Source organism: Orycteropus afer, unplaced genomic scaffold (assembly GCF_000298275.1).
Source record: "Orycteropus afer afer isolate SDZICR_OR568_19922 unplaced genomic scaffold, OryAfe1.0 scaffold00148, whole genome shotgun sequence".
NCBI classification, from domain to species: domain Eukaryota; kingdom Metazoa; phylum Chordata; class Mammalia; order Tubulidentata; family Orycteropodidae; genus Orycteropus; species Orycteropus afer.
The window spans coordinates 1,374,282-1,388,225 of NW_006921735.1; the positions used below are offsets into that span (position 1 = coordinate 1,374,282).

The window sequence follows — 13,944 nt, forward strand, 5'->3', positions numbered from 1 at the left end:
ATATAAGTAAAATCTTGCTGAAGATAATTCAAAAACAGTTGCAGCAGCATATTGACAGAGAGCTCCTAGAAATGCAAGCCAGATTCAGAAGAGGACATGGAATGAGGGATATCATTGCTGATGTCAGATGGATCTTGGCTGAAAGCAAAGAATACCAGAAAGATGTTTACTTGTGTTTCACTGACCATGCAAAACCATTCAATTGTGTATATCATAACAAATTATGGATAACATAGAGAAAAATGGGAATTCCAGAACACTTGATTGTGCTTATCAGGAACCTGTACATAGACCAGAAGGCTGTCATTCAAAGAGACCAAGGGGATACTGGATGGTTTAAAATCAGGAAGGGAGTGGGTCAGGGTTGTATCCTTTCACCATGCTTAGTCAGTCTGTATGCTGAGCAAATAATCTGTCATCAGGATTGGAGGAATGCTCATTAACAACCTGAGATATGCAGATGACACAACTTTGCTTGCTGAAAGTGAGGATGACTTGAAGCACTTACTGATGAAGAATAAAGACTAGTCTGCAGTTTGGATTACATCTCAATATAAAGGAAACAAAAATCCTCACAAGTGGACCAATAAGCAGCATCACAATAAAAGGAGAAAAGATTGAAGTTGTTAAAGAATTCATATTACTTGGTTACACAATCAACACCAATGGAAGCAGCAGTCAAGACATCCAATGACTGTATTGCAATGGGCAAATCTGCTAGAAAAGACATCTTTAGAGTACTGAAGAGCAAAGATGTCTCCTTGAAGATTAAGGTGCACCTAACCCAAGTCATGGTATTTTCAATCACCTCATATGCATGTGAGAGCTGGACAATGAACAAGGAAGACTAAAGAAGAGTTGGTGCTTTTGAGTTGTAGTGTTGGCGAAGAATACTGAAGGTACAATGGACTGCCAAAAGAACAAACAAATCTGTCCTGGAAGAAATGCAGTGTGTATATTCCTTGGAAGAGAGAATGGACAGACTTTGTTTGACATACTTTGGTTATGTTGTGAGAAGGGATCATTTCCTGGAGAAGGATATCATGCTTGGTAAAGTGGAGGGTCAGCGAAGAAGGAGAAGGCCCTCAACGAGATGGATTGACACAGTGGTTGCAATGATCAGCTCAGACATAGGAATGATTGTGAGGCTGGCACAGGGCCAGGCAATGTTTCGTTCTGTTGTAGATAGGGTCACTATGAGTCAGAGATGACTCAATGGCACCTAACAACAAAAACAACATTTTTAAATGTAAATAAGCTTAATTTTTAATAAAGTCTGTTGTTGTTGTTGTTATGTGCCATCAAATCAGACCCGACTCATAGCGACCCCTCCTTAGGTTTCCGAGGCAGTATCACTACAGAAGTAGATTGCCCCATCTTCCTTCCGAGGAGTGGCTGGTGGGTTTGAACCACCCGCCTTCTGGTTAGCAGTCAAGTGCCTTTAGCCACTATGCTACCAGAGCTCCCTAATAAAGTCTAGGCCACAGCATATTTAGGTGACATGTTTTCATACCTAATACATGCTGTCCATATGTAATAGTAGCAAAAGTAAAGTTTTCATATTGAAATGACTTGCCGCACAAGTCCCTTACTATTCATGCTGAGTTTTTGTTTGGCTCTAAATGTAACTTTCTACAAATCACTTCTGATCTACCCACCCAAATGGAGGAAACCAACATAAAAAATGGAGGTATGGGATGGGGAAGATGAACATCGAATCACTGTAATATCATCAATATTGCAAAAAAAATTCCTGTATTAATCCTTCACACACACACACACACACACACACACACACACACATATATATATAAATTTTTATAGGTAAAGTGAACCTTATTTTATATTTACACACATTTAACTGAAATGTATTTCATTTATTAATTGCACTTGTAAAATGATTTAGCCTTTATGTGTACTATTTTGCACTGTCTGGGTGGTAATGCATTTAAATAGTAATTTACCATTTACAAATAAATAGCAAAATGCTATGCAAAAATTTGAATATATTCAATAAAATGAAAATGTATTCATTATGACTAATAAAAACCAAAAAAAACTAAACTCACTGCCGTCGAGTCAGATCCAACTCATAGTGACCCCTCCTTGGGTTTCCGAGGCAGTATCACTACAGAAGTAGATTGCCCATCCTTCCTTCTGAGGAGTGGCTGGTGGGTTTGAATCACCACCCTTCTGGTTAGCAGTCACATGCCTTAGGGCTATGCCACCAGACCTCCTATTATGACTAATAGTAATGCTAAACTTACTCAATCTATTCATTTACTTCACATGAAGAGTAGTAGATATACAACTAATTCTGAAACAACATAAACATGTTTCCCTATATAACACAAATCACAAATGTTTCACAGTAAAGAAGGTTCTGAAATATAATTTTAAAACATAGCATCCAGTTCCCAAAACAAATAAACAAAACAAAATTTAAAAAAAAAAAAAAACAGCAAAAAAAAGGAAAGCTCTCAGAGTTTTTTAACAGAAAGAAACCCCAGGTTTTATCTTCAAAGGATGAATGTGATGAAATGGGGAAAATATATTTATTTGTTTCTAGCATGTGATCCACATAAAAATCTCTTGAGCTTCATCAAAAGTTTATAAATGCTATTTATTTTATCATCATTTTTGTATTTATATAAGGAGCTATGTGTTCTCAAACAAGTCACATAACCTTTGTAAGACTCAGTGCTCTAATATAGAAGATGTTGACAGAACCATAACTTAGCTTCCTGAATTTCCTTCCCTCTGAATAATCCTATCAGCCAATAAAATAAATGTTCCATCATTGTACCTTTTCAGTGAGATATGGAAAGCATACAATATGGTTGAAAAATGAAGAATGATAAAATGTACTTTCTTTTTAAATAATGAGTTGTTGAAAAATACACATAATATGTAAAAATAACAATGAAGAGTGAGGAAGGAGGCTCAACCTGACAAGAACAAGAGGAAAGATGGAGGTATTAAGAGGCGAAGAGTCAGAGAAAGAGATTGGGAGAGAATGTGTCACGTATACAAACAGGACAGAGAAAAACTGGTACACATGCATATAGACAAGAACATTCATAGTAGACATAGAAAGATACCAATTCATAGATGAAGACGCACATGGCAGAGAGAGAAACAAAGAGAAGGAGCATGATGGGGAGAGAAAAGAAGGGAAGGGGAATCTGGCACCACCTCTCATCCCATACAGTAAACACACGTGGAACCACACTCAGGGACCATATAAAGAACAATGAAGAGTGATAAATATTGAAAACAACACAGAATCAGAAACATGTTAGAAGATGATAGAATGAGACCCTAAGAGAGAGAGAGATAAACAAACAGGTTAGCTATAGTTGCGTTCACAGTTTGTGGATCTTAAGGGTGTCATCATTGTTAAAGACTGCAAAAATCAAGTTATGTATTAGACAAAAATGAGGATACAATCTCATTAGCCTTATCTGGAAGGTTCCAGAAATTTCGGGCAAGGGCTGTATTAAGCTTGAAAGCCACAGTTCCCATCTTTGCTTTAAATCTAAGCAATCGGGGCCAAGGCAAGGTAACAGTTTTGCAATGAACTCATTATAGCATCCACCACTCCTTAAATAAATCACTACGTTACCTCCAATCATGTTTGTTTTTTTCTTTTTCATAATGAAAAATAAATGTGCAAAACTAAGTGGTAAGTTGGTCAAATATGTAGACTGCAGCACATGGTAGTGAACTTTGGAGTAAGGCATCCACCACCAGAGAGTGTGACAGTGAGGCATTTTTGGAGATGCAATGTGCTAAGGAACATACATAGTTGTGTCCCAGCAACCATAACCTACCAGTTCCAAGTATAAAGTCGACTCTATACTTGGAAGAGGAGGCTGGAGAACACAGGTCTCCATTATTTATTTCCTCCTCTAATGACTGAGAACTTCAGTTTTCTTAAGATCAAGACTGTCTCTCAATGAGTCATAAGCTATCTTTTCACTCTGCAGAAACTATTATCCTGCACAGTGACCCATATCTGGCATGGGTCATTTGTTTTCTAATCTTAAATCTCTAGCACCAGGGGTGTGGGAACATAGATATTCATAAGAGACAATTAAATAAATTTTAAATGGTTAATTAATAAGATTCCAAACTCTGTGACATTTTGATGACAAAGTCATGGCATTATAATTATACTTTGGGATAGGACACAAATACTATGGGTGTCACAGTAATGTACGTCTACACAAGATGATGTTCATGTTCTTAATTTTCTATTATAAACAATTTAAACTTTTAATTGTGTTGCAGAACAGAAAAAATCTCGAGACATGTTTCATAATTTACAAAGCTACAATTATGTAATTAGTTCTCTCACATTTCCTACAATTACAAATTTTTGTGTTTCTTTTTGTGATGTCAAAATATACTGAGATATGGTCGAACATTCTGGGGCATCACTCCTCCTTGTCTTCTTAAAAGGAATGTTCTTGTTTGTGTTGTTATGTGGCTACAAAATTTAGTTACTGGGACATTGTGTTCCTTCTACATGCAAGTGTCTAATATTTACATGGATGTTCTGAAATAGTTAAAGGAAGACACTTTTCATTTTTCAATAAATTTAAATTCACCTAAATGGTTTTACTTTGGTTAACACATAACTGAAAGTATTGATATATAAAAATAAAATCCCTCACTGCCTTTGAGTCAATTCTACTCATAGTGACCCCTCCTCAGGTTTCCGAGGCAGTATCACTACAGAAGTAGATTGCCCAACCTTCCGTCCGAGGAGTGGCTGGTGGGTTTGAACCACCAGCCTTCTGGTTAGCAGTCAAATGCCTTAGGCACTATGCCCCCAGAGCTCCCATAAAAATAAAAGGGGATTATTTTTCAAATACCTTCTAGTTTGAATTTTAGAGACTTAAGATTAAGACTTTAATGTCAAAATTGGTATTTATTTCAGTCTTAAATATTTTATCAACCAGGTAAATAATCTGTCATAAAAACTTCAGCATCATAAATTTAAATATATAATAAATAACTTGGTGCAATTCAAAATGAAGTCTCTATAATTTTCTTTTCAAATAGTCTACATAAATAAACTTTTTGCAGGATATCTTCTTCCTCCCTCTCAATTAGTTAGGTGCTGATGAATGACAAGTAATTCTTTAGAGAAAATTATGCCATATTTGAAAGAAGTCATTTTGTATTACATGAAAATTATAGTTCTGCAATAGCTTCTCAGCATGGATTTGTTCCCAGTTTAAAGGGTTACAATGTGCTTTATATTTTGCATGGAAAAAAGTTCACTGGTATTAAAAATGCTCAGTAAGATAGTGAAACAGTGGTGGATGAGGGGGTTCAAAAAGCCTTGAAAGGCCAAAAGCAGATGGAAAGTGGGGATGTATAAAGTAAGGCAGAAGGAGCCTTAGGTACAGGGAGAATTCACTCAGGCAGAATCTGGAGAGTGTTTGCATTAAAAAAAAAAAAAAGCCATGATGTGTAGGCAAGGAAGCGGGTTAAAACTGGAGGACTCGTGGTCTGTAGAAGTCTTTTCTTAGCATTTACAAATAGGAGACTATAAACATGTATGACAAAAAACAAACAAACAAAACGTGTGTGGTGCTTTTCTAAAGAAACTGAACTTGGTACCTGGCGAGAACTAGGGAAGCGGGAATTCTGGCATTAAAAACAAAAAACTGCCTTTGAGTCGATTCCAACTCATAGTGACCCGCGTTGGGTTTCTGAGGCTGTAAATCTTTATGAAAGTAGATTGCCCTATCTTCCTTCCATGGAGCAGCTGGTGGGTATGAATCACGGACCTTCTGATTACCAGTCAAATGTCTTATCCACTACATCACTAGAACTTCTTTTATATAAGAATAAAGCCCTCTGTATTATAGCATTTGAAGTAGAAAAGACAGCTCTCTGCCTTCTCACATATAGCTAAAAAAAAAAAAAAAAATTAGTCAACAAGATCCACCCAAGTCTTAGAGCTCTCAGTCAGCTTTTCTGTTTTTTCATACTTACATATAAATGATCACTAAGAAAGTAAATAATCCAAAAAAATAAAATAGCAAGGCAATGAACAAATTATTTGAAATATACAACTGTAAAAAGCTGACATGCAAAGAAATTTTAAAAAATAAAATAAACACTCCTATATCTATTAAATGAACTCTGTGGTGTAGTGGTTAAGGAACTTGGCTGCTGGTCAGTGCTTTGGACCCAACAGCCACTCTGTGGAAGAAAGATGAAGCAGTCTTTTTCTGTAAAGATTTACAGCCTCAGAAACTCTATGGGAGGGAGTCACTATGAGTCAGAATCGAATCAATGGCAGAGAGTTTGGTTTTGGTTATGTCCATTAAAAAAATTATACTACTATTAAAATATTTCCCACAATAAAAATGCCATGCCCAGTTAGCTTTACAATTGAATTCTTTGAAACACTTTGGGAAGAAATAACACCAATCTTAAACTATTTCTTCCAGAAAAAAGAAAAAGAGGGAATGCTTTCCAACTTGCTTTATGTGGCTAGTCTAAAATTGACCTACACTTGACAAGAATATTACATGAAAAAAAAAAAAAAAAAACATACAGCTAAGTATCTATGAAAACCAAGACACAGACATCCTAAACAAAATATTAGAAAATTGAATCCAACAATCTGTAAAAATTATAACACCTCATGACCAATAGAGTTTATTTTAGGAATTCAAGAGTGGCTTCACATTAAGAAAACAAATGACTCTACGCTAGGCCTCTGGCCTCAGGATGATAGTCACAGGGGACGTCAATCCAACAAAGTACATAAAACATTGTTCTACATTCTCCTTTGGTGAGTAGTTACCAGGGTCTTAAAAGCTTGTGAGAGGTGACCTATTGGTCTCTCCTCATCTGGAACAAAGAAGAGTGAAGAAAATCAAAGATGCATGGAAACAATTAATCCAAGAGACGAATGGACCACAAGAACCTAAACTTACATGTCCCTGAAACCAGAAGAACCAAATGGTGCCTGGCTACCAATGCCACCTATTTGGACAGGGTTCAAAATTAGAGATCCTGGATAGAGTAGGGGGAAAATGTGGAACAAACTTGAAAAACATAAAGAAGACGAACATTAATGGTCAGATAGAGACTAGTGAAAACCCTGACACTATGGCCCCGCATCACACTTTGGGGCCTAGAATTGGGGTCATTCAGTAGCTTAACTCCCAGCTAAACAATAGACAGGACTATGAGCTGAACAACTACACCAAGAAGGTGGACTCCTTAGAACACTCAGCCACAGAAGATCAGAAGCGCAGCATTTGCACATGGAGAAGTCTAGGCAGGCATGAATGAATAAGTAAGAAGGACACAGGGAAGGTGTAACCACAGGCACGAGGTGGCAGGAGATGTGTTCCATTGTGAGGATTATAATCAGTGTCAGAAAACAAAACATGTATAAACTGTTGAATATAAAATGAATCTTCTTTGTAAAATTGCACCTAAATCACAATAAAAATTTACACACAAACCAATGACTATAATTCACTATTTTCACACAATAGGAGAAAAATAACAATCATTTACATAAATACAGAGAAAGTAATTGACAAATTCCAATAATTATTTATGACAACAATTTAGCAAACTGGGAATTAAGGGAGATTCCTTAATCTGTTCAAGAAGATTGTCACATTCTATGAAAATCATCATATTTAATGATAAATTATGGAAAGCTTTTCACTTCAAACAGGGAATGAGACAACGTTTCTCAATATCTTCACTTCTATTTAACATTGTTTTAGAGCCTGTGCAATAAAGGAAGAAAAAGAAATGCTTAAATGATAAGTATTGGAAAAAGATAAATTTCCTTTATTTGATGATTATATAATTGTGTGTACAAAATTCCCAAAGATTCAAACAGAACAGAAATAATGAGAATGTTCCCACATTGTGAAGAATGTAATAAATGTCACTGAATAATTTGAGTAGAAATTGTTGAATGGGAGCCTAAGCTACTGCATAAACCTTCACTGAAAACACAATAAAATAATTGTTTTTAAAATCCCAAAGATTCTAAAAATTATGAGTATTAATCAGTAAATTTAGAAAAGTCACTGGATACATATGTTCAATTTATAAACATAATAATATTCTGCACAGCAGCAACAAATGAAGAGAACATAAACTTTAAAACTTATAGTAGAATCAAAAATAATCAAATACTAGGGATTAATAAAATTTGTGTCGTACATATAGAATAAAAACTTCAAACTATTGCTAAAAAGGCTTTTAAAAAATACCTAGATAAATATAGGGATACAGCATGTTCACATTTGGATGAGTCAATAATGTAAAGATGTCAATAGATCAAGAGTCAATACAATTCCAATTACTATTCTGTCAGACTTTTTGTAGAAACTGACAAATCGGTTGTAGAATTTATTTGATAATCCAAAAATACAAAAGCAGTCTTCAAGAGGAAGGGCAAAGTTGGAGGATTTATACTCCTGCTTACAATTTTTATTTTTATAAATTGATTATAATTAAGCCAGTGTGGTATTGGTACAAGGATAGTAATAATTGAATAGAAGAAAATAGAGAATGCAAAAGCTGATTCATATATAAATACTCATTTGATTTGTGACAAAAGCGCCACTGTAGCACATGGGGAAACGATTATCTTTCCATAAATGGTGATGGATCAATTAGTGCTACTTTCACTGTATATTTATATGCACCTCTTAGTTTTTAAAAATCTATTATTTTAGTAAACATTTTCAATACTATATTTCAAAATTATACAAGACAGAAAGTTGAAGACTCCCAAGTTAAGTAAGTGATTGAAAGAATGAATGAATGAATGAAAAAAGCAAGCACTTTTGGGTGGGGCAGTTAGTCTATATTAATGATCCATTAAATACATTTTAGGTGAGAATAAGTAATTTTGATTTATTATACTTGGTGAAATTGGTTACCTCCACCTTGCTAAAATACTGTCAAGGTATACCTGAACTCTGAATTAATCACTTCATCATTTTTCTAACCTAATTGTTTGAAATTTTTCATGCAAAAAATAATGGTGTCCATTTTGCATTTGGTCATTGGTGTGCCATCCTCCATGATCACCATTTTTTCCATTCCAACAAATCATACAGCCAAAACAAATGGTCAGGTTAATGCATCACACACACACACACACACACACACACACCTTTTCCATAAAGCACCCAAGGAACAAAAGAAACATAAACACTTGCAACATTTAATGCATATGACAAGAGGAGATGGTTAATGTCTAACCTTTATCCACTGGAGATTTGTCTGCTTGAGCTTATTTTCAAGTTTATCTTGCTCTTCTGGGCTTATGGGAGCGCTTACAAGCACCGTTCCTCCAGTTTCATTTAATTGTTTTAGAATTCCCTGGCGCAGGGGCAACTCTTCTGCCAGTAACTGAAACAGACAAATGCAACAATGTTTAAAATGAATTACAACACAATTCCAGCTACCTTGTCTTTGCCTCTATTGATTAGTCTAACAAAATGAAGCGACTTGACAGAAGGGCCGTTGGTCCCTAAAATAACAACTGTTTTCTACAGAGTGCAGAGCTGATGGACTGAAACACCCACTCCCAAGTAAATAAACCTATCCTTGAAAGGACCAAATTATCTTATTCCTCAGAGATTTTTTTTTTTAAGAGAAAAATGTTAGGTGGTATAATAAACTCTAAAATAATGCCCTAAACAGTTAGCCTGGAAACACATCACTATCAGAAATAGAACAATCAGAATAAATCATCACCCTCTCATATACTCAGACTCCATACCATAACATACCAGTGAGTAAGAATTTACACCATCATCATAAGAGACAATCAACATTTATTGAGTGTGTACTGATTGTCAGGCATTGTACTAATCTCTTCACATATATTATCTTAGTTTATCCCCGTACCAACATAACTTAATAGGGTAGATCCTATTATCTTCATTTTACCTGTCCTAAACTGAGACAGAGTTTAAAAACCAGGTTCAAGGACACAAAGGTAGCATGCAAAAGCTGGAATTCATATTTAGGCAATGAAATTGCAGAACTCCTATTTTGACTTGTCCACATCCTTGAATTTCTCTTATTCATTCAGCATCACACTTTAAATGTCCTTTCTCAAGTCCTACAAAACCACCAAGATGTTAATAGCTGTGTTTTATTCATTTATATCATATAGAGCTGCACTACTTAATACAGTAGCCACTAGGCACATGAGGATTTTAAAATGTAAATTAATTAAAATTTAATTCAACAAGTAAAAATGTCAGTTACTCCATCACACTAGTCATCTTTCAAGTACTCACAAGTCACATATGACTAGTGGCTACCAAAATAGTTAATGCAAAACATTTCTACCGTCACAGAGAGTTCTATTGGACAGCGCTGATCTTGATTGTCTGAGAAGGAAAGAAAATCAATACATATTTATTGATACGTAAATGTCACCAAATATGTCCTTTAAATGTGTTATCAATGTGTGTTATCACACACACACATGACACGTTCAGTACAGTTAAGAGAAATAATTTCCAAGGATGGAATGGTTCGTTTTTCCATGACATAACCAACTTCAAATGAATTACTGATTCTAAACTTTTCATCTTTGAATCTCAAGTACAGGCATAACTCGGAGATATTGTGGGTTTGCTTCCAGACCATCACAATAAAGCAAATGTCACAATAAAGCGAGTCAGAAGAAATTTTTGGTTTTCCAGTGCAAATAAAAGTTATGTTTACAAGGAAGGCATTGACTACTGCTAACTAGAGGGTTGGTGGTTTAAGCCACCAGCCGCTCTGCAGAAGGAAGGTGAGGCAATCTACTTCCATGAAGATTTACCACCTTGGAAACTCAATGGGGTCACTATGAGTTGGATTTGACTCAGTGGGTTTTGTTTTATTTTGTTTTAGTAGTCTATTATGTATGCAGTTGCATTATGAAAAAGTTTGAAATATTGTGAGAATCATCAAAATGGGACACAGAGATATAAATTGAGCACATGCTGTTGGAAAAATTGTGCCAATCAACTTGATGAAGGATAGCCACAGACCTTCTACTTGTGAAAAAGTCGACATCTGCGAAGCTCAATAAAATGAGGTATGCCTGTACTTACTGCAATACTTAACACTTAGTATCTGAAAGTAGAGCATTCCTTTGAAACCTTTCATAAACCTAAATGGAATAAAGCAAAGGAGCAATTACTGTTGATTTACATGGGGCCCAAAAAATAACACACCAAATCATACCAAATAACACATAAAACCAAAAATAACCGTCATATACGATGTTCACAGACACAGTTCAAAGCTATGGTAGCTTGATGCTGAGATGCTGAGCATAGTTCACCAGGGAAGGAGATGGGTGACACTACTGTCACTACTCAAGTGAGTACTGCCTTTTTAATGGCTCACCACAAAACAAATACTGATATTAGTTTCACTTTTTGCCTATCTTCATAAAAGCAGAAATCCTCTTAGAATTTCTTTAGGTTAGTGAAAACAGGTACCAACGAAAGTTTTTTGTAAAAGTGAAAGGCAGTAAGCAAGCTTCTGAAAAGCAGGGCATACCTGTAGTAGATACACACACACACTCTCTCTCTCTCTCTCTCTCTCTCTCTCTCTCTCTCTCTCTCTCTCTCTCTCTCTCTCTATATATATATATATATATATATAACTGAATTTAGCAATATTTTTATTTTTATACCTTCTCCCCTGTTGTTCTGTTGCAAATTCCTTGTTTTGCAGAAATAAATGCTTGGCATTGGACTCTAATTTACACATGAAAACAAACCGAATCATTGCATTTCCCTTTAATTGTGCAACCTTGTTAAATGAGGATAATAGTAACCATTTTGAAAGTCTGATATGAAGATTGAATAAAATAGCAGATGGAAATGCATCTAATCCTTGGCTCATAATAGGGGATGATTAAATGTTAATTTTCTTTCCCCTTTCCCCTTCCTTTCAAAATTTAAAATAAAACAGATCCAAAATAGTGTTTTCTTGAAATTGAAACCATAAAACCTAAACCAACTGTACAACCAGTGCCTGTCAGACAGCCAGGTGAGGTGATCAGTAATAGCAGACAACACAGTTGGAAGGCTTGAAAGGCCACTTGGATAAGCTGGCTGTCTATTCAACCGGTATGGAGTGTGAACAAACACCCTGCCCCCATCTCCAGACAAAATAAACCAAAATAAAACATCACTTCAGGCGAATTGGATGCCTTTAATTAGAGGCTGAAGTAGTGTGATTGATTTCACAATTAAGATCTTCCCTAGCAAATGGGATTTATTTTTATAAAGACTCTTTCCAAATCTCCTGATATGTGGCCTAAGATATATTGAAAAAGTGACTCCCATTTTGATTCTGATTTTATGATTCCTCATTTTGTTCTTTAATATTTTCCAATATTTGGAGATGGGAAATTCTCAAATAAGTCTAAAATTAAATTAATTTTGTTTCCAAAAATAACTGCCATGCATCACACACACACGCACGCACACATGCATGCACACGCACACATAATAAAATGTATACCAAAAAAATCCCTCCAAACTAACTGTCATTGAGTCAATTCTGAGTCAGGGCAACCCCCATTGGGTTTCCAAGGCTGTAAATCTTTACAGAAGCAGATGGCCCCATCTTTCTTCCATGGAGTGGCTGGAGGATTTGAACCACTGACCTTTTGGTTAGAAGCCAAATGCCTTAACCACTACACCACCAGAGCTCTAAATAAAATGTATATATACACAAAAAACCATGCATTTTTAAACAAAGTACACTGGTTGGGAACCACTGGCTTAAGATAAAGTTGTGAGAAAAACACTTCAGTGAGGAAGTATAAATAAACTGTTGTTGTTGATGTTAGGTGCCATCCAGTCATCTCAGACTCATAGCCACCCTATGCACAGCAGAATGAAACACCGCCCAATCCTGAGCCAGCTCCATGATTCTTGTTATACTTAAGCCCATCGCCACTGCCACCATGTCAGCCCATCACGTTGAGGGCTTTTCCCTCTTTTGTGGACCCTGACATCCTTCTCCAGGGGATGGTCCTTTCTGACAATATGACCAAAGTAGTTGAGACGAAGTCTGGCCATTCTCGCCTCCAAGGAGCATTCTGGCTGCACTTCCTCCAGGACAGACCTGTTAGGTCTTTTAGCAGTCCACGGTACTTTCAAGCATTTTTCTCCAACACCACAGCTCAAAAGCATCAACTCTTCTTCAGTCCTCCTTATTCATTGTCCAGCTGTCACATGCATATGAGGTGACTGAAAATACCATGGCTTGTGTAAGGCACATCCTAGTCCTCAAGGAGAAATCTTTGCTCTTCAGCACGTGAAAGAGGTCCTTTGCAGCCGATTTGTCCAGTGCTATATGTCATCTGGTGTCCTGACTGCTGCTTCCATTGGTGTCAATTGTAGAACTTAACAATGTGAAGTCTTTGACAATTTCAAACTTTTCTCCATTTATCGTAATGCTGCTTATAGGTCCAGTTGTGAAGATTTTTGTTTTCTTTCTATTGAGATGTAATCCATACTGCAGACTGTATTCTTCAATCTTCGTCATTAATACTTTAAGGCATCCTCACTTTCAGCAAGCAAAGTTGTGTCGTCAGTGTATCACAGTTTGTTAATGATTCTTTTTCCAATCTTGATGCCACATTCTTCTTCATAAAGTCTAGCTTCTTGGATTATTTGCTCAGCATACTAATTGAATAGGTATGGTGAAAGGATACAACTCTGACACACACCCTTCTTGATTTTAAACCATGCAGAGTCCCCTTGTTCTGTTTGAACAACAGCCTTCTTGTCTATATACAGGTTCCACATGATTACAGTTAAGTGTTCTGGAATTCCCATTCTTCTCAATGTTATCCACAATTTGTTATGATCCACACAATCAAATGCTTTTGCATAGTCAATG

The 13,944-nt window shown here is 36.0% G+C and overlaps 1 protein-coding gene across 1 annotated transcript in view; it reads right to left on the reverse strand.

The window, feature by feature from the left end:
- The window catches only part of LOC103201376 (dystrophin-like), a 2,052,823-nt gene that overhangs the window by 1,071,892 nt on the left and 966,987 nt on the right, over positions 1-13,944 (reverse strand). The window contains exon 35 of the mRNA XM_042781676.1: positions 9,274-9,423. Coding sequence (XP_042637610.1) covers positions 9,274-9,423 — 150 coding nt within the window. The remainder of the gene's footprint in view (positions 1-9,273; positions 9,424-13,944) is intronic.